Source organism: Leptopilina heterotoma, unplaced genomic scaffold (assembly GCF_015476425.1).
Source record: "Leptopilina heterotoma isolate Lh14 unplaced genomic scaffold, ASM1547642v1 Lhet_121, whole genome shotgun sequence".
Lineage (NCBI taxonomy): Eukaryota > Metazoa > Arthropoda > Insecta > Hymenoptera > Figitidae > Leptopilina > Leptopilina heterotoma.
In genome coordinates, this window is record NW_025110839.1 from 1,081,947 (window position 1) to 1,103,121 (window position 21,175).

Below are 21,175 nucleotides of genomic sequence, written 5' to 3' on the forward strand. Positions count from 1 at the left end.
TTTTCTTTTTTACTTCTTCGTTTTCTTTTCTATTTCTTCGATTTCTTTTCAATTTTATCGTTTTCTTTTTTATTTCTTCGTTTTCTTTTCTATTTTTAACAATTTCTTTTTTATTTTTTCGTTTTTCTTTCTCTAGGATATTTCGAATTTAGTTTACGTGTAGTTTTACAGAGGAGTGCACGCAATTTCTACAGAAACACAGTTTTCTCACTGAACTCTCAAGCGTGACTTGTGGTCGTTGCATTTGAATGTTGAATTAACGACGACTTTGGAAAAACTAAGTTACAAAAAGTTTAGAGAAAAAAAAATGGTTGTATCATTCTAAAAGATTATCTTGACGGTGCATAAAAATCAATCTTTTTATGACTGTCGCCGTTTATTCTTTTGCATTTTTTTCCCCCTATATAAATATATTTGAAATTCTTATCACTTTAACGTTCCTTGTTATCTTACTTTTCAGTTCCTTTAAATGTTCAACGAACGTTGCTTTATTAATGCAAAACTATTTTTTGTAAAATGTTTTAAAATTTTACAATTTTCTACAAATTTGTTCCAATTCTCCTGTTTGAAATTTTTTATTTATTTAAAATTTAAAATAAAATATTTTAATATTTATTATTTTAAGAGAAAATATTTTTAAATTTTAAATTAAAAAAAAAAAAAAGAATGAAAAAATAATTTCTCCAAGAAATCCGAAGTTATTTACAAAAATTGAAAAGCAATTCGCTCTACTTTCGTTTTATAATTCATTGAATTATAATTAAGAAAATCCCACGCGGCGAGAATTTAATTTCATATTTTATCGTTTTGTTATAGTGGACAAAACATTTCCTTTTTTGTTCTTATAACTCCGGGAACTCCTTACGGCTTCATAATTGGCTAGAAGTTGTATTCAAAGTTCCATTTATGTCGAGTACAAACTTTTATTATTCCATTATAAAAGCTTCTCGTGTATATAATACGTGTATTGCAAAATATTTCAGGTCTATAATAATCCTCTCGTTTTAAATTCAATTCGTTTATTTGTATAGAAAATTTAATAAAATTACATTCAATAAATATTGCCTTTTTCAATTTTTTGTTTATTCGAGAGACTTATAAATTTTTATTAAATTACACTTTCTTCTGCATTCATGTGTTCTTTGCAAAAAGAAAGAAAAAAAATATATTCATACTGCATTCGAGATTAAAAATAATTGAATTTAATACTTTCGTGTTTGCAAAATTTAATTTGGTTTATTTTTCTGTTGAAACGGCTTTACAATGTCAGCAAATTCATGAATAAATTGGCGCTTCATTGTGTATAAAGATCAATTTATTTATAGATCCCTAAAGATTATATATATATATATTTAATCGCTAGGTTTATATTTACATAGTGCATATAGTGACTTCTTTATTGTTTTTTGCTCTCTAAAGGCTTGTATTTGAAATTTAAACTTTTATTTTATATTTTGTATTTATTGAATTTGTGACGCGCTGTAAATATCATTTTAAGGTTATGTTTGTGTTCTGTTGGTTCTGTTATGGTTCTGTTTAAAACGGAATTAGTTAAAAGTATACAAGTAATTTTCAGTAAAATCTTTTTGCTCTAGTAATAATTAGAAAAAAAAATTAATTATAAAAGAAAATTACTAATTATTAGTAAATAAATAGTTACGAAATTATAGTCAAATTTGATTAATTAAATTAGTTACCCAAAAATTTTTTGATATTTCGACAAAACCTAAAAAAGTGAATTTAACTAATTATTAGTTATTAATTATTGTAATAATAATAATCTTCACATAACGAATAATTAATATCTACTTAATGAGTAATATCATTAAGTGACTGAATTTTTGCAAAAAAAAAAATTAGTTAATTTTAACTAATTTAAATTTTTAGAGAAGTTTAAAATTCTTCATAAGAATTTAATTTTATTATTTTCAAAAATTTTAATAAAATTCTTTACAAGAATGGAATTATTTTTAAAACTTTTATGAAATTCATTAAAAGAATTAAATTATTTTTAAAAATTTATAATAAAATCGCATGATTTCAATTGTTTTTAATACAATTTTAATTCAATTCATAAAAAAATTTTATTTTTAAAAACACTTGAATTATTTTTAAAAGTTTTGGTGAAATTCTGTAAAAAAATTAAATTATTTTCTATATAATTTCAAAAAATTTTGTTTAATATTAATGTAACCAATTCAATTATTTTCGAAAATGTTAATAAATATTTTGCTTTTTTCGGATGTCTTCAATTATTTTCAATTTAATTTTAATTAAATCCATCGAATAATTCAATTATTTTCAAAAGCTTTGACAATTCAATTATTTTCAATATATTTTCAATTAAATCCCTCGACAGAATTTAATTTCAAAAAATTTTTGGGAAATCGAGAACAAATCAAAGCAGTTCAATTATTTTTGAAAACTTCTTATAAAATTCGTCGAAAAAATTCAATTATTATCAATAATTTTAATAAAATTCTTTGCAGGAATTGGATTATTTTTTAAACATTTGATAAAATTTTTTTTAATAATTAAATTTAAAAAAAAAATCTTGTAAAATTATTTGCAAGAATTCAAATATTTTCAATACAATTTTAATTCCATTCTTAAAAAACTTTATTTTTAAAATCATAAAATTTAAATTTTCAACAATTTTGGTGAATTTATTTAAATGAATTCAATTATTTTCTATAAAGTTTCAAAAAATTTGTTTAATTTTAATATGTACCTAAACAATTCAATAATTTTTAAAAATTTTAATAAAATTCTTTATAAGAATTCAATTATTTATAAAAATTTTTATTTTTATAAATTTCTTCGCATGTATTCAATTATTTGCAATACAGTTTCAATTAAATCTCTCGAAAGAATTCAATTTAAAAAAATTTTGCCAAAATCGAATCCAGATCAAAACAATTTATGTAATTATTTTCAAAAACTTCTTATAAAATTCTTCGAAAAAATACAAATATTTACAAAAATGTTGAACAATAATTAAATTGAATTTTTAAGTAATTTTTAAAAAATTCTGAAAAATTAAAGTTTTTAAATAAATTTTTTTTAAACTTCATTTAAGATAATTGAATTTTCGAAATAATTGAAAAATTTTCAAATAATTTAGAATTTTAAAAACACTATAAAGTTTTAAACTGAAGATGAAATTGAATATTTGTATTTAAATAATTGAATTCTCGAAGAAATTGATAAAAATTAATTAAATATTAATTAAATCATTGATCTAGAGAAGAAGACCTAGAGACCTTAGATATATACCTTTCTTCGAAAAGTGTCACAATTTTTTTATAGAAATTAAATAATATACATAATAATATTTATTTTTTTTAATTGAAAGATTAAAAATACAAAATTGTTGTCAAAAGTGTCAATCAATATATTTTTTTTCTGCAAAAATTGTTTTCAATCGTTTATGAACATGACATGTGCATTAAAAACAAGAGTGTTATCTCCGTCTATATCCCCATCAGATTTAAATTCTCTGGATTTAGCGGTGTCGTAAAAATTCTTCGGAAATGATTCATTTCAATACCTATTATTTTGCGATATTTTTGCGAATTATTTCTATAATTAGAAATATATTTTCTTTTACCAAAACCAAATCAACTGCAAGTAGAATATTTTGTTTTCTTTGCAATTATGTTTAAAATAAATAGAAAGATATTTTTTTTCTTTCAAATCGGAATTTTTTTCTACTTGATTATTTTTAAATCAACCTTTTTAATTATTTTTTTTAATTATAATAATAATAATAAATAAAAAAGAATTGTTTTTTTTAATAAAAATTAATAAATAAAAAATTAAATGAAGTAAGAGAAAAATATTGTCATTCATTTGAACGTTCGAAACTTTATGAACTTTATTAATTTTGAAAAGTCGAAATATTCTTTGTGTAATTTTCAAATGATTTAGAACTGTAAAACTTTGTTATTCCCCCATTACTTTTTTTTCCATTGATTTATATTTGATATTATTTGCTTTTTTTCCACAGAAAAAAAAGTTTGGTTGAAATTTGTTTCTTTAGAATCTTATACTGTCTCGGAGGGGAACATTCATCTTTTAAATAGACTCTCGTGTCAAGATAGTATCGAAAAGGAGTACGAAATACTCGATTCACTATCTTTATCTCTCTCGTGAAAGAGAAACCAGAAGAAAACCGGGCCTTGAATAGCAGAGCGAAGAAGTGAGACCCCCGGTTAAAATTAGACTTCGTCGGTTGCCGGATTCGCGTGACAACGTGACACTTGGTTTTAAAGTTCGTACGAAGGAAAAAATTACAAGAAAGTAAAGAAAGATGAAAGTCGAGTGAAGAAAAATTTTTTATTCAAATTTAAATTATGAAAATATTACAAATGGACATAATTTTGCATATATTTATTATTGAGAGTAGAGGAAAATAATTTATTGCTGTAATCGATGTTATTTTGAACCATTTTGATGATCTTGAAGTTCCGAACGTTCAAATGAACGATTTTTGCACTAAAAAATTTTATTTGATTCAAATAATCAATTACTTGACTATTTTAATTAAATATTTACTTGAATCAAATAATTTTTTTTTTCTTAAGTCAATTAAATGGTAATTAAACCAATAATTTCAGTATATTTAAAACAAATACCATTTAGTTGAATCAAATAATTTTTATTTGATAGTAAACATTTGGTAGCAAATATTTAATTGATAATATTCAAGTAATCGGTAATTTGAATCAAATAAATTTTTTTTAGCGTATTTATCCTTCAAATTAAATTTTATTATCATAATTTTTCTCGAATATTATGACTTTTTCGACTTTTCTTTCAAATATTTGCAACAAAATACCACATTTTTAGTTTAAAATGCAACTTATTTCGATATTTATAGTGTAAAAAGTATAATTATAGACAAATCTTTTAAAAATTAGTTTTGAATAATTTTTCTAATTAAATTTTCGAAATATACCATTAAAAAGATTTTTAATAATTAAAATTTTGTAAAATTTAATTGAAATTATTTTATTATTTTCCAGTATTTTGTTGTAATTTTTAAAAATCAACTTTTGAAGAATTTTCATTTATGTTTTTGAATAATTGAAATTTCTCAAAAAATTGAATTGTAAGCAAGTGGATTTGAGAAATATTTTTAGTTGAACTATTTTTTCCTTGATTAAATAATTGAATTCTCAAAGAACTTTCCCAAAAATTATTAAAAAGTATTTTTTAGTTGAAAATTCTAGAAAATAATTGAATTGAAATCATGAAAATAATTTTGGAAAAATGTTATTAAAAATAGATTTAGAAAACAATAATTTTATTTAAAAATTCTAGAAAATAATTGAATTTGAAATAATGAAAATAATTTTGGAAAAAATTTATTAAAAATAATTGATTTTGAAAAGAATTTTATTCAAAAATTATAAAAAATAATTGATTTAGAAAAGAATTTTTTATTAAAATTCAATTATAATTGAATTGATATCTATGATGTAATTTTGGATTTTGAATTCTCGTCAAAATTTCAATTCTCTTTATAAATAATATATAAAAGTCTTCTTCAAAATTCAATTATTTGCAAAAAATTTCCTAAATTCAATGATTTTCAATATCTACTATTTAAATAAAATTTTCCTAAAGAATTCAATTATTTAAAAAATTTTTTATTAAAATTTTACGCAAACGTTTAATTATTTTGATAAATATAATAAAATAATTTTTTGTAAATTTCTTGGCAATAATTCAATTATTTTCATAAATAAAAAAATTCATCGCAGAATTTCAATTACTTTTAGTCCAATTTTAATCAAATACCTCGAAAAATGTAAATATTTTAAAAATTTTTTATTAGGTAAAATTCGTCGAAAGAATTTAATTATGTAAAAATTTGTTGATAAAATTCTTGATGAGAATTGAATATTAAGGAACATTCAATTATTCAATATAAATTATTTATTTTTTTGGATTTAAATAATTGAATTCTCGTATAATTTTGTAATCAAGACTGATTTGAAAATTAATTTTTTTTTAAATTTTAGATAATAATTGAATATTGAAAGCAGTGGAGCATGAATTTTTAGAAAAATTGAATTTCAAAAAGGTTTCAAATTAAAATCTTGGAAAATCTGAAAATTTTCATACTTTTCAACTAACAATTCTGTAGAATTAATTTTTTTCAAAAAGTTTCATTGAAATTATTCTAAGTTTTTATTTTCTAATGTAATTGAAGAATTTTCGAATATTAATCGAAATTTTGTAAAATTGAATTGTAAACAAATACATTTTTGAAAATTCTCAGAATTCTTTAAAAATGATTATAAAAATAATTGAGGAGTAAGTTTTCAAAACCTGATAAATCAAAATTTTGTCATTTCGAGAAATTTAAACAAATGACAATTCTCACATATAACCCATTAAAATTAACTTTATTGTAGATAAATTGTAATAAATTTATTATTTTTGAATATTTTTCTATTTAAAACGCTCTGATTGTAATTAAAGTCTAACAATAAGGAAATTTAAAGTTTTTGGTAATTTTTTCTAATAAAAAAATTAAAATTAAAAATCATCAAGGTTAGGCCAAAACATTTTTTAAATTGAAAATTCTTTAGTAACAATTTTTTTTTCTTAAATTGAACAGTGATAAATCGAATTGTAAGGATTTTAATATTTTAAAAATGTGTTTATCTCAATTGTTTTGAAAAATGGATTTATCAACTTTTGAAAAATTGCTCCTCAATTGATTTGAAGAAGAATTTTAGTTAAAAATTCTAAAAAATAATAATTGAATTGAAATTATGAAAATAATTTTGAAGAAGTTACAGTAAAAATATCTCTTATAGTAAAAAATAATGATCTTATCACTTGGTCATCATATTCTCATAAATTGTTGAATTTCAAAAAGATTTGAATTCGAATTTTTTGAAAATCTTAATTCCTATGGAAAAATAATAATGATTAAATATTTTTTTAAAAAAGAAGTTATTGCTGTTTTCGAATAATTTTACAATTAAAGAAATTCGTAAAAAAAATGTAATAGAATATTTTTTTGAGGAAAAAAATTTCCCTTTTCACCGTTTTTGAGGAAAAAAGATACTGTGATGCCTGTTATTTACGAAAATTTTTGAAGTTTTAATTAATTGAATTTAGAAATCAGGGAAATACAAAATAAATTTTTTGAGACAACACTGAATTAAATAAACGATATTTTCTTTTTTACTATTTTTAATCGACTAAAGGGACTTTTTTTGCGCCTCAAAGTCGATCCAAGGCGAGGCCGGTAATTTCCAAGAAAAATAATTTTTTTCTTAGAGGGAAGAAAATGTGTTAAATTTCCATTAAGCTAAATGCTAAGTGTACGTCAATAAAATTGGGAGATCATTTTCCTTGGAAAATATTGAAGGAGCATTTATGAGTGAGTGAGTGAGTTTGAAATATTGTTTTGGAATAAGAATTATGAACGGGGGCTGGAAGGACGATGAAATGGAGAAAAGTACAACCTACGTTTAGCCACTCACTTATTTTAGATTCAAATACCATTTTCTACCAACGCAGAGTGAATAGCTAGTTAGCATTCCCACTTTTAAAACAGATAAAACCAACGGACTTTTAAAGATCCCCTTAGTTACTTAATTGCATTTCGTGAATTTCTCCTTTGTTCAAGAAATTTATTACACTGCATCTTCTTTCCCTGATGCTATGCTGTAAGACACTCCTCGCTTTTACTTAAAAAGTAGAATATAAGGAAGAAGCATTTATCAAAACTGCCATCATATCTCGGACAAAACTCCAATTATTGTTAACGAGAAATATTAATTAAAACGTTACGCAATTTTCATTTTCATAATTATATGTAACGCGCTCTACGACCAAAGAAAATCAGTTTTTAATTTTTTATTTACTTTTTCTTTTCTTTTCAATTCACTCTGCTCTTCAACTATTTTTTCTTATTTTTTGTGATAAAATTTTAACTAATTTTACTTCTTTCATTCATTTAAGGAGGAAAATACTTTTTAAGAGTTTGCACTTTTTTCATCTTAAATGCTGGAAAAAGTTGAGTATTTTTTTAATTTTGTGAAAAAAATATTTTTTGATGCTCAGCATCTCGACACTAATTTCAGGAACCTGAAGCTTTGGAGAAAATAAATTGTTCTACTTTTAAGAAATAAAATTTTTATGAAAATAATTTTAAAAAAATCCAAGGTCTGCTTTTAGACAGAATATTTTTTTATTTTTAATTCTATTAAATTAATTATTTTTTATCAAAAAATAATTAATTTAATAGAATTAAAAATAAAAAAATATTGAATTTCTCAGAAGTATTCAATTATTTATGAAAATAATTCTAAAAAATCCTAGATCTGCTTTTAGACAGAATAATTATTTTTTGATAAAAAATAATTATTCTGTCTCGGATTTTTTAAAATTATTTTCATAAATAATTAAATACTTCTGAGAAATTCAATTATTTATTTTTTTTAATAGAATTCTTCGCAGAAATTCAATTATTATCAAAAAATAAAATTCTTGTCAGGAATTTAAATATTTTGAATACAAATTTGAATAAACTTTTTTCAAAGAATTCAATTATTTTCACAAACATGATACACTTCTTAAAGTTTATGTGCCAACAATTAAATTCCTGCAAAAAAAAAAACAATTGATTTCTTGTGAAGAATTTTATTCAAAATTTTTGTAAATAATTTAATTTCTGCTAAGATTTTTAATTTTTGGTGATATAATTAAATTCCTGCAAATAATTTTATTATTTATAAACATAATTGAATTCCTGCAAAAAAATTTTTTTTATGAAGATAATTGATTGCAGAAATTCAATTATGTTCAGAAATTAAAAAAGATTCTTATCAAAATTTCAATTAATTTCGTAAATAATAAAAATTTAACAAGAATTAAATTATTTTCAAATTTTTATAAATTTCTTCGCAATAATTCTTCAATTATTTTCATAAATAATAAAAATTTAACAAGAATTCAATTATTTTCAAATTTTTATAAATTTCTTCGCAATAATTCAATTATTTCCATAAATTATAAAAATTTAATAGAAATTCAATTATTTACCAATTTTTTTATAGATTTCTTCGCAAAAATTCAATTATTTTAAAAAAGAATAACATTTTTTGCAAAAATTCAAATACTTAGAATATAGATCAAATATTTTGATAAATTCGGCAGAACTCTTTACAAGAATTCAATTATTTTCAATACAATAAAATTTAATTATTTTTTAAATTAAATAAATTTACTCACAAGAATTCAATTACTTCCATAATGAATAAAATTCTCTGCTGGAATTTAATTATTTTAAATACAATTCAATTATTTTGATAAATTTAACAGAATTCTCTTCGCAACAATTCAATTATTTTCAAAACAATTTAATTGTTTTCAAAAATTACATAAAATTCTTCGCAGGAATTCATTTATTGTCAAGATTTATTAAATAATTTTTCGAAGGATTTAAATTATTTTCGAAAATAATAACATTTTTTGCAGAAATTAAATTTGTTCATTCTCTTGAAAATAATTGAATTTCTGCTATAATTTGTAACCTTTCCAAAAAATAAATTTTTTTTCGTGTTTTTAACTAAAACTCTTCTATAAAATGCATTATTTTTAATAAATTTTGAAAAAGTTCTTTGAGAATTTTCAAATTCATTTGTTTACAATTCAATTATACAAAATTTCCATTATTCGTAAATTCTTCAATATTAAATGTTATATTAGAAAATAAAAACTTTAAATAATTTCAAAAAAAAAAAATCCGCAATTATGCTTGCTCAAAAAAATTAATTCCACAGAATTTTTAGTGAAAAGTATGGAAAATTCAGATTTTCAAAGATCTTAATTTGAAACCTTTTCAAAATTTAATTATTTCTAAAAATTGCAATTATTAGTAACTTCTCCAAAATTCAATTATTTCTCTGAAACTTTAATTAAAATTAATTTTTAAACCAATTTTTATTAGAAAATTTTACGAGAATTCAATTATTTAAATAAAAAGACAAATTTATTGAATACAAGTTTCTTAAAATTGAATTCTCATAAAGAATTTTATTAATAAATTTTTAAATAATTGAATTCTTTTTACGAATTTTAATAAAATTTTTAAGAAAAATTTATTTTTTTGAAGAATTTGATTAAAATTGTATTAAAAATAATTGAAATTCTGCAATGAGTTTTATTATTTATGAAAATAATTGAATTTCTAAAAATAATTAAATTTCTAAAAATAATTTTATTATTTACGGAAATAATTAAATCCGTGTAAAAATTTTATTATTTATGAAAATAATTGAATGATTGCGAAGAAATTAAAAAAAAATTTGTAAATAATTGAATTCCTGTGGAATTTTTATTATTTTATGAAAATATAATTAAAGGTTTGCGTAGAATTTTATTCAATTTTTTAAAAATAATTGAATTTTTTTGGAGAATTTTATTAAATTAGTAAATTTTAAAAATCATTGATTAAGGAAATTTTTTGAAAATAATTGAATTTCGGAGAAGAATTTAATTATTTCCAAAGACAATTATCAGAGTGAATCAGAATATTCTTTAGGGTCAGGAAATAAGTATAAATTTTGTCTGGAAATCAGGAAAAAGTCAGGGAGAAAGAAAATTAAATTTTTGTGTCAACCCTGTTCTAAAAATTGAAAAAAGGAAAATACAGGAAATTACAGTGATGTAATGAGGAAAGAATTTTTTTTCTGACGAATTTTGAGAGTAAAAAAAAAATGTTTTCCCCTTTGGAGAGTAGTTTCGATCTTTTGAAAGCAGACAGGTATAAGTAACGAAAGACTGAATCGAGATGAGGAGCGGCTGGTTACTATACGTTGTACAGGTGGGTGGTGTCAGGAGCGGAGAAAAGAGGGGGTTCTCTGGGGCTCCAGACTAGATCGATAATGCATCTCTTGGCAGGCGTAGTTGCTTTTAGTCACCGGCGATTGCTCCTGTTCAAATCTCTCCCAAATCGTCTCCTTTTCCCTCAAAATCCAACCTTGTCCCGATAAATTATTCTCCAATGAATAATTTAACTCCAAAGAATTGAAATTCAGTTGATCGTGAAAACGTGATCGAAAATTAGAAGCGTCCACTTTACATTTTAGGGAAGAAAGCCGGGTCTCCTCCCTCTTCATTAAGGGATCAACGAACTTTCAATCAATATTAAGTATATATCCTTTTTAATCAATTCAATTCTTTCTTTTCTTCGAATTCTATTTTTTCATTTTATTTCTTTTATTTTTTTTCATTTGAAACAAATCGCGGTCTTCTTCTTTCTACCTAAATCCCCTTTTTTCCTCTTTTCCCTTTTTTTTATCCCTTTAAATTCATAAAATTTACTAAAATACCTAAAATCATGTATATTTTTCCCCCTTTCAGGCTTAATAATTAATTTTTAAAAAAAGGAAGTTTAACAGTGAAAAAATTAGCAAACGAAAATTTTAATTTGACGATTAAAAATCTCGTTTTACTCGATTTAGAAAAACAGAAAAATTTAATTTTGTATTTTCCTGATTTCGATAAAAAAAAATTCAATTTTTTTTATACTGATAATAACTTCAATTCTAAATTTTTGTAAAATTCAATTATTTTCCAAACTTTTAGTTAAAATTATTCAAAAATGAGTAAGATTATATTTCAAAATAATTTTTAAAAGTAAACAGAAAAAATTTTTTTAAAACAATTTATTTTAATTAAATTTGACAAGATTTCCTATTTACAATTTTTACCATAATTTTATTATATTCAAACAAATTTTAAAATTATAATTTTTCAAAAGACTAATTTTTTACAATAATTTCTAAATTTAATTATTCATACTTCAACAATTTTTGTTCAATAAATATATAAATAGGTTATTTATTTTTTCTTCAGGAATTACAATTTTAAATAATTTTAATGTATAAAAGCTTTTATAAAATATTTCTAAAAATTACAACAGTAATTCTCCAAAACACAGTTTTTTTAAAAAATTTTATTTATATAAAAATTTATTTATTTATTTAATTTTTATTTAAATTATTTTATTTTATTTTTTTTTTTTTTATTTAAAATTTCAATAATTTTTTTGAAAATAAATATTTAAATATTTTTACAGTTTTACAAAAATTAAAATTTTCAAAGATTAAATTTTTTTAAATTTACTTATTTCTAAAAATTCATACTATAACGCTTTTTAATATTCAATTATTATATTATCAAAATTTTTGAAAATAATTGATTTCCTTCGAAAATTTTTTAATTAATTTACATTTTTCAAGAAATTAGTTTAGAATTCTAATAAAAATAATTGATATCCTGCGAAGAACTTTATTATAAATGAAAATAATTGAATTCTTGCAACGAATTTTATTAAATTTTTTAAAAATAATTTAATTCCTGTGAAAAATTATATTAATTCTGAAAATAATTGAATTTTTGTAAAGAATTTTATTAAAATTTGTGAAAATATTTAAATTCTTTCTAGAAATCCAATTGAAATTGTATTAAAAATTGAATTCTTATAAAGAATTTCACAAAAAGTTTTTAAAATAAATAAATAATTTAATTATTTACTAAAATTATTGAATTCTTGTAAAGAATTTAATTTTAAACAAAAATAATTAAATTGCTCTAAAGAATTTTATTTACTATTATCTATTAAAAAAATTGAATTTTTTGGGAAGAAATTTATTGTTTTCATAAATAATAAAATCCTTTAGAGAAAGAAAATGAATTTTATTATTTATGAAAGTAATTGAATTACTGCGAAGAATTATATTAAAGTTTTTAAAAATAATTGAATTCTTTTTAGAAATTTTTTCAAATTTGTTTTGAAACTAATGGAATTCCTGTGAAAAATTTCATTATTTCTGAAAATAATTGAATTCTTAAACTTTTTTTTTAAATTTAATGAGAATTGTATTGAAAATAATTCAATTTAATTCTATAAAATTTCATTAAGATATTAAAAATAATTCAATTCCAACTAAAAATTTTATTAAAGTTGTATTTACAGTAATTAAATTAAAATTAGCGAAGAAAGTAAAAATCAGAGAAAAATTATTTGGAAGAGTTTAAAAAAATACCTTAAATCAAAAAAATGAATCAGTGATTAAATTTCAACGAGGAATTTCCCAACTTTTAAAAATACTCGAATTCGTCCGAAGTTTTTAAAAAAATGTTTGAAAATAATTTAATTGTTTCGATAATTTTATTGGAAATTTATGAAAATAATTTAATTCTAGCGAAGAAATTTATTAAAATTATATTCAAAATAATTGAATTCATCTGAAGAATTTTATTATTTATGAAAATCAATTCTTATTAGAAAGTTCTACGAGAATTCAATTATTTAAATACAAAAATAAATAATTCATAGAATAATTGAGAAATTTTATCATAATAGTAGATATTGAAAATAATTGTATTTTAGAGAAGAATTTCATTTTTTGTAAAAATAATTGAATCCTAGCCAAAAAATGTTTTTAAAATTTTTTCAAGTTTTTGTGTAAAAAAAAAAAATATTTCTAATACATTTATTTATAAATATATATCTTTAATTTTAGAATTATTCATAAATATCAATTGGAATTTTTCAAGAAACTAAGTTTTTTTTTACTTTTCAATGAAAGTTACCGAAAATTTAAATTTTCAAAACTTTTAATTTGAAACATTTGAAATGTAAACAAATAAACGTTTATGATCAACAAATTAGGAGGAAAATAGTTCTTTAAACAAATTTTTATAATTTTTTCCTTGAATACTTTTTGTACGAATTTTTAACAATTAAAAAAATTGTTGAAACAAAAATTTTATTGTTTTCGGTGTGAAAAATATAATTTTTTCCATTAATCGTTTACACTGTGCAAAGTTGAACGGCGAATAACTTTTTTACCGACTTTTAAAATTCCTTTTTTTTCCCTTTTTAAAAATTGAAACCCCCTTTTTTTTACCTAATACTAGCTCCTCCGACGGCCGCAAGCGGCCGTCTACGGTGCTAGTTTTTATATGTCCATTGTCCAAGTCCATTATTTTATTAATAATAATATTCAAATTTTTTCAGTTAATAATTTGCTTATTTATATTTGAAATGTTGACGTTTTTTTTGACAATGCAAAATAAGATTTATTATGAGTACTTTCTCTTAACAAAAATAAAATTTATATATTCGCGCTCTTTTTAAATAACATACGACTGCAGCGCCACCTTCACATGTACAAACAATTTTAAAAACACCCTTCTATTAAGATTTTACATTCTCATTGCCCATTCTTTACTTCGATACTTTTCGATACATTCGACGTTTCCACTCCATGTCTTTTTTAAGAAAGGATTACATGAAGAAATTACTTTTATCCCTGTGATGATAAATGTTTACTATTTTTCACTAGATTGAAATTTTCTCCACGAGAAAATAATTCTGGAATAATTTTCGTAAAATTTGGTGAAATAATTCCTGGATGAATTTTCTTTAGAAAATGTTTATTGTAATTTAGGAAAAAATTCGAGAAAATAGAAAATTGTATTTTATTTGATTTATTAGTAATGGAAAAAAATTCTTCTTTTATTATTTTTTTACCCTATGATGTAAACTTGACAGTAAGGAATGAAGGATTTTTTTTGGAGAATGAATGGAGGGAAAATTTGTTTTTGTGATTGTGATGAGTCTCTGGTAGTCATGAAGTAACAATAATCTTTTTTCAGAATCTCGACAACATGAACTGCTTCCTGAGGCAGATAATGTAGCGGACAGCGAGGATTCCGAGGACGAGTGGAATTACTACCGCGTCAAGCCAGATAAGGATAAAGATTCACCTGTTCAGGTGAACGAGACGTCCAGCGAATCCAAGGAGAAAGACGCGGCCAGTCCAAAGCCTCTCATTGAAGACGAATCCGAAAGTGAGAATTCCAAAGGGGAAGCAAATTTCACTTCGAAAATCGAGGCTGAACCAAAAAGTCCATCGCCCGAACCTCTAAAATCTGAGGTAGGTTTTCATTTCATTTCCACCAAAAAGAGAAAAAGAAGAAAAAAAATAATGCGGATCGCAGACTGTCAACATTTTGCCCTTTTTTAATTTTTTGCACCTATTTCGTCAATTTTCACCAATTTCATAATATTTTCAATCAAAAATATTTTTTAAACATTTTTAATTCATTTATATTTCAATAAATTTAAATTCTAAATTGCTGAAACTTTCATCGATTAAAATCTTAATTCACTTTGAATTTAAATCGTCAAAATTTTTAATTATATAATTCATCTTATTTTTCATTTTAAAAAAAATTTATACAATTTTGAAACTTTAAAAATTATTCTTTTAAGTAATTCAATATCTTCATTATTAATATTTGTTGTATTTCGAATATCTGTTCACGTTAATTTTGTTTAATTTTATAATTTTTAATCCGAAATTATTTACCTAATATTTGCATAGAATTTTATGAACATTCTTGAAAATAATTTAATTTTTTTGAGTTATTAAAATTGTATTGAAAATAATTGAATTCTTGTAAAGAATTTTATTAACATTTTTGAAAATAATTAAATTGTTTCGATGAATTTTATTACAATATTTAAACAAAATTGGATTTTTGAGAGTAATTTTATTGTCTCTAAAAATAATTAAATTCTTGACACGAATTTTTATTTAAAATAATTAAATTCATTAAAATAAATTAAACAAATTTTTTTGGATAAATGAAATTCTGCGTATAATTATTTTACATTTTTTCAAAGTATGTAATTCAATTTTCTTGAGAAATTTTATAAAAATACTATTGAAAATAATTAAATTCCTGCGTAGAATTTTATTATTTATGAAAATAATTAAATTCTTTTGATGAATTTCATCAAAATTTAAAAAGAAAAGTTGAATCTTGTCGAGTAAAAAATTGAAATTAGTAAAGCATTTTATTAAATTTTTTTTTAAATAATAGATTTCCAGTGAAAAAATTTTACAAAAATATTTGAAAATAATTGAATTATTGGGAAGAATGCTATGAAATTTTTTATTAAATAATAGAATTTCTGGGAAAAAATTTTATAAAAAATTTGAAAAAATTTAATTCTTGGGAAAAATTTTATTAAAATTTGTAAAAATAATTGAATTTTTTGAAAAAATTTTATTCAAATTTATATTGAAAATATTTAAATTCCTGACAAGATTTTTATTATTTTTGATAAAAATTGAATGTCTGTAAAAAATTTAAAATAATTTTAAAAAACAATTGAATTTTTTCGAGAAGTTTCATTAAAATTAATAATTGAATTCTTGCAAAGAATTTTATTAAAATTTTTGGAAATAATTTAATTATATCGACAAATTTTATTAAAATTTTTAAAAATAATTGAATTTCCAAAAAGAATTTCTTGAAAAATTTTGAAAATAATTTAAATTCTGTAAAGGATTTTATTATTTATAAAAATAAAAATAATTGAAGTTTTGCCAAGAATTTTACTAAAGTTTTTGAAAATAATTTGAAGTTTTGGTAGGAATATTGTTATTTATGAACATAATTAAATTCTTCCTAATAATTTGATTGAAATTTTTGTAAATATCTAGTTAATTGAAATTCTGCGAAAATTATATTAATATTCTTGAAAATAATTGAATTCATTCAAGCAATTTAATTAAGTTTGTAACGAAAATAACTTCTTATAAAGTATTTCATCAAAAATTTTGAAAATAATTTAAATCTTTTAAGGGCATTTGAACTATTATGACGTCACAATTTTAAATCTCATGCTTTGCACACATTGTGACGTCATAATGGTTCAAATGCCCTTAAAGAATTTTATTAAAATTTTGAAACAAATCGGTAAATCTTGTAGAGAAATTTTATGAAAATTTTATTGAAAATAATTAAATTCCAAGGATAAATTTTTTATAATATTTTTAATTTTGTGAAAATATTTATTAAATTTTTTGAATATAGTAGAATTTCTGTGAAGAAATGTTTTAGTTATGAAGTTAATTATATTATCTCGAGAAATTGTATTACATTTTTTGAAAATAATTAAATTCTTTCGAAGAATTTCATTAAAATTTTTTAAAATTTAATCTTGGCGAGAAATTTATTTTTTATGAACATAATTGGATTCTTGTCAATAATTTTATAACAATTTTGGAAAATAATTAAATTTCTGTCAAGAATTTTATTATTTGTAAAGTTTATTGAATTCTTTCGAGAAATTGTATTAAAATTTTCGAAAATAATTGAATTCCAATGAAAAAATTTGTTATTTATGGAAACAATTGAGGCCTTGGATCCAATAACTTTCCCGACGCTCGAAGGCACGCGCTAATACCAGTCGGGTAGCAGTGAGTGGCCCAGAGGCGCTCACTGCTCACTGACTGGCAGTTGCGCGTTCCTCCGAGCGTCGGGCGAGTTATTGGATCCAAGGCCTCAATTGAATTTTTGTCAATAATTTTATAAAATTATTTGTGAACAATTGAATTCTTGGGCAGAATTTTATTTAAATTTTGGAAAATAATTGATTTCTTGCGAAGAAGTTCATTAAAATTTGTATAAGTTGAATAGAATTCCTGCGAAGAAATTTTTTATTTATTAAAAAAATTGAATTTCTGAGAAGAATTTTGTTATTTATGGAGATAATTCAAGTTTTATCAATGATTTTATAAAATTACTTGGAAATAATTGAGGGCTCGAATCGAAGAACCGACGCTTATAAACGCACAGAACATTGCGAAGCGTCGGTTCTTCAATCTGAGCCCTAAATTGAATTCTTTTCAAGAAGTTCATTAACTTTTAAAAATTGAATTTTAGAAATTTTTTTTTATGAAGAATTCAATTCTTGTCAATAATTTTATAAAATTATTCATAAACAATTGAATTCTTGGGGAGAATTTTATTTAAATTTTGGGAAATAATTGAATTTCTGTGAAGAATTGTAATATTTATGAAGTTAAATGAATTCTGTCCAGAAATTATTTTAGAATTTTTAAAAATAATCGTATTCCGGCGAAAAAATTTGTTTTTTTTTAAATTGAATTTCTGCTAAGAATTTTATTATTTATGAAGATAAATGAATTGTTGTAAAAAATTTTATATATTTTTTAAAAAATATTTAAATTCCTAAGAATTATTTTTGAAAATAATTTAATTCTTGACATGAGTTTTATGTAAATTTTTGAAAATAATAGAAATGTTTTGAAGAATTTTATTAAAACGTTTGAAAATAAAAGAGAATAATTAGTTAATTGCATTTGTAATTACAATATTTTTAATTGTATAATTTTTTTTGTCACCTTCTTGTCACCTATTTTCAGAAAATTATTCACCTTTTCACTTATTTTAGGAGTAAAAGATTCTGTGATCCCTGTTATTAAAGAAAACAAAAAAAATGAAGTAAGAATTTGACTAATGTAAATATTAATTTTTCAGTGTAGCGTCGAGGCAGAAAAGTCCAACGAGGAGGATATCAAAGGTGAAAAAGAAGAATCAGCGGATTACGAGGACAAAATGGATTTCTCATTGAATCCAGACGCAAAGGAATTCATTCCGCCATCGATGGCGTATTCACAACGTCAAATTATTCAGGATTATCCCATTTCTGGTTCTCCACTGAAGCAACCGCCACAAGTAATGGATAATATCGATATTCCAAGTGAGGAGGAATTTGAGAAAGGATTTTCCGAGAGGCCACAAGATATCGAGGGAGGAGCAGCCTCTCCATTATCAAAACCACTCGAATCACTTCTTGACGATTCGGAAATTTCCTCGACAAAAGCTGAATTTGGCGATGAATCCACCACAAGTTTTCTCACCACCACCAGTGAATTTCCACGAAACGAAGTTTCTGCGATGGATTATTCGTTTGTAAGTGCCGACCGCGGTGACTATGACATCGCCAAAGATCCAATGGCAATGTCCTACACACCCGACGATTTTCAAGCGGCTTTCGAAAAAGATGAAGACGAAAATCAAGTCGATCTCAATGCAGTTCACGATTTAACAGACGTCGATTTCTCCGATAATGTCAATGGCTTTGAGAATGATGTCACGGAGAATTCCGATGATAGTGGAGAAAAAAAGGAAATTTCCCCTTCCCCTTTTGTCGAAGAGCCCGAAGCGCAAGCTTCGTTGAATCCCTTCAATATGGACACATTGAAAGAGACGTTAAACGAGGAAAATATGAGATCGGTCAAATATTCCGAGACATCGTCTGACAATATCGATGACACTTGTTTAATTGACACTAAAGTGCCTTCCGCCGAAGATTCACAAAAATGGTCAGAGTCCGATAATTCGCAATATCGAGATTTTCCCTTCGAGTCAAAAATTGCCAATCATCCAGAAGTTGTCGAGAAGAAGGAGGAAATTCACCAGAATAGTGAAAATTCTTATCAAAATGATCTTTTCGAACAAAAGGAGAATTTACTCCTAAAGGAAGAAAATCATTTCGATAATGAAAATAAGTACGAAAATGAGAAGAATAACTTTGAAAATAGTGAAACTCATCAATTTGAAAATAATGAAAATATTTTTGAGAAGAAGGAAAATCAGGAATGTTTCATTGAGAGTAAAGAAGAACTTTTAGAAAATAAGGAAATTCTTTCAGAGAATGAAGAAATTCTCTTAGAAAATAAGGAAATTCCAATAATGGAGAATAAAGAAATTTTATTTGACAATAAGGAAATGGAAAATAAGGAAATTCTTTTAGAGAAAAATGAGGTGAATTCCCCAGAAACAGAGAGACCTGATTTTGAGCCGGAAATTCAAGATTTTGAATTTGATCCTGAAATACAAGAGAAATCACAAACGCAATTTGAATTGAGTTTAGAGGAAGATCATTTGGAAAATGATTTAGGGAAATTTGACGATGTAAAATCGAATCAAATTGAGAGTGAAAATGTCGATGTGAACAAAGATTTTGAGCAGAAGACAAATTATGCGCCTCTTTTGAATTTATCGGAATCACTGCAAGAATTCACGGGATTAGAACGGCAGATTAATGAAACAAAGGATTTGGAAAATATTGAATATGCACGTGTCACGGAGACAGCAATTTCCAAGGAGAATATTGTCGTTGAGCAGAAGGAAACCGTTAACGAAGAGGATTTAGTTAATCTCGAGAGTTTGAAAATTGAGGAACCAAAAAGCGAAACTCCTGCTGTTGACACTACAACTGCTGCTGTGATTGCAGGTAAAGTAAACATTACTATTTTCAAGAACTTAAATTAATTATATTTTATTTAGTATTAAAATTATTATTATTACTAGCAAATATGACGCACGAAACGCGATATTCAATTTAATTATTAGGCAAATTGAAAAACTTTTTATTCTTAAACATCAACTTCCAATTTTTAATAAGTTTGGATAATTAATAAAAATTCAATTCTAATCAAAAACATAATTCAATTAAAATTGTATTGAAAATAATTTAAGCTGTTATATAGAATTCTGTTAAATTATTTTTAAAAAAATTGAATTCTAATCGATTCAATAGAATTAAAATTTTATTATTTATGCAAAGTTATTAAAAAATTAAAGTTGATTTTTGGCAGGAATTCAACTATTATTAATAAAATTTTATAGAAGTGACTTGAATTATTTTCAATACAATTTTAATTAAATTCGTTTAAAAAATTTTCATGAAATCAATTTTTTCAGAAATAATGAAATTTTTCGCAAGAATTTCATTACTTTTAAAACAATTTGAATATAATTCTTCGCAATAATTCAATTACTTTCATAAATAATAAAATTCTTTCTTTTTCTCTAAAGGATTTTTTTATTTATGAAAATAATAAAATCCTCCTCAAAAATGCAATTATTTTAATAAATAATAAAGTTCTTTAGAGAAATTCAATTAAGTTTGTAAATATGTAAAAAAATTTTTTAGAAGAATTCAATTATTTTCAGAAATAATAAAATCCTTTAGAAAAAATCAATTATTTTCAAAACTTTTTATGAAATTCTTTATAAGAATTCAATTATTTTCATAAACAAAAAAATTCTTTGCAGGAATTTAATTATTCTTATTTCTTAAATACAATTATAATAAAATTTCTCGAAAGCATTCAATTATTCTGAATCTAATTTTAATAAAATTTTTCGCAGGAATTCAATTATTTTCATAAATAATAAAGTTTTTCTCAGAAATTCAATTTTTTGAATAAATTTTTAAAAAAATTTCTTAAAACAATTCAAT

At 22.3% G+C, this 21,175-nt stretch overlaps 1 protein-coding gene across 1 annotated transcript in view; it reads left to right on the top strand.

The window, feature by feature from the left end:
• LOC122511259 (serine-rich adhesin for platelets-like) overlaps positions 1-21,175 on the top strand; it is a 223,437-nt gene that overhangs the window by 195,283 nt on the left and 6,979 nt on the right. The window contains exons 9-10 of the mRNA XM_043626405.1: positions 14,701-14,981; positions 18,403-20,164. Coding sequence (XP_043482340.1) covers positions 14,701-14,981; positions 18,403-20,164 — 2,043 coding nt within the window. The remainder of the gene's footprint in view (positions 1-14,700; positions 14,982-18,402; positions 20,165-21,175) is intronic.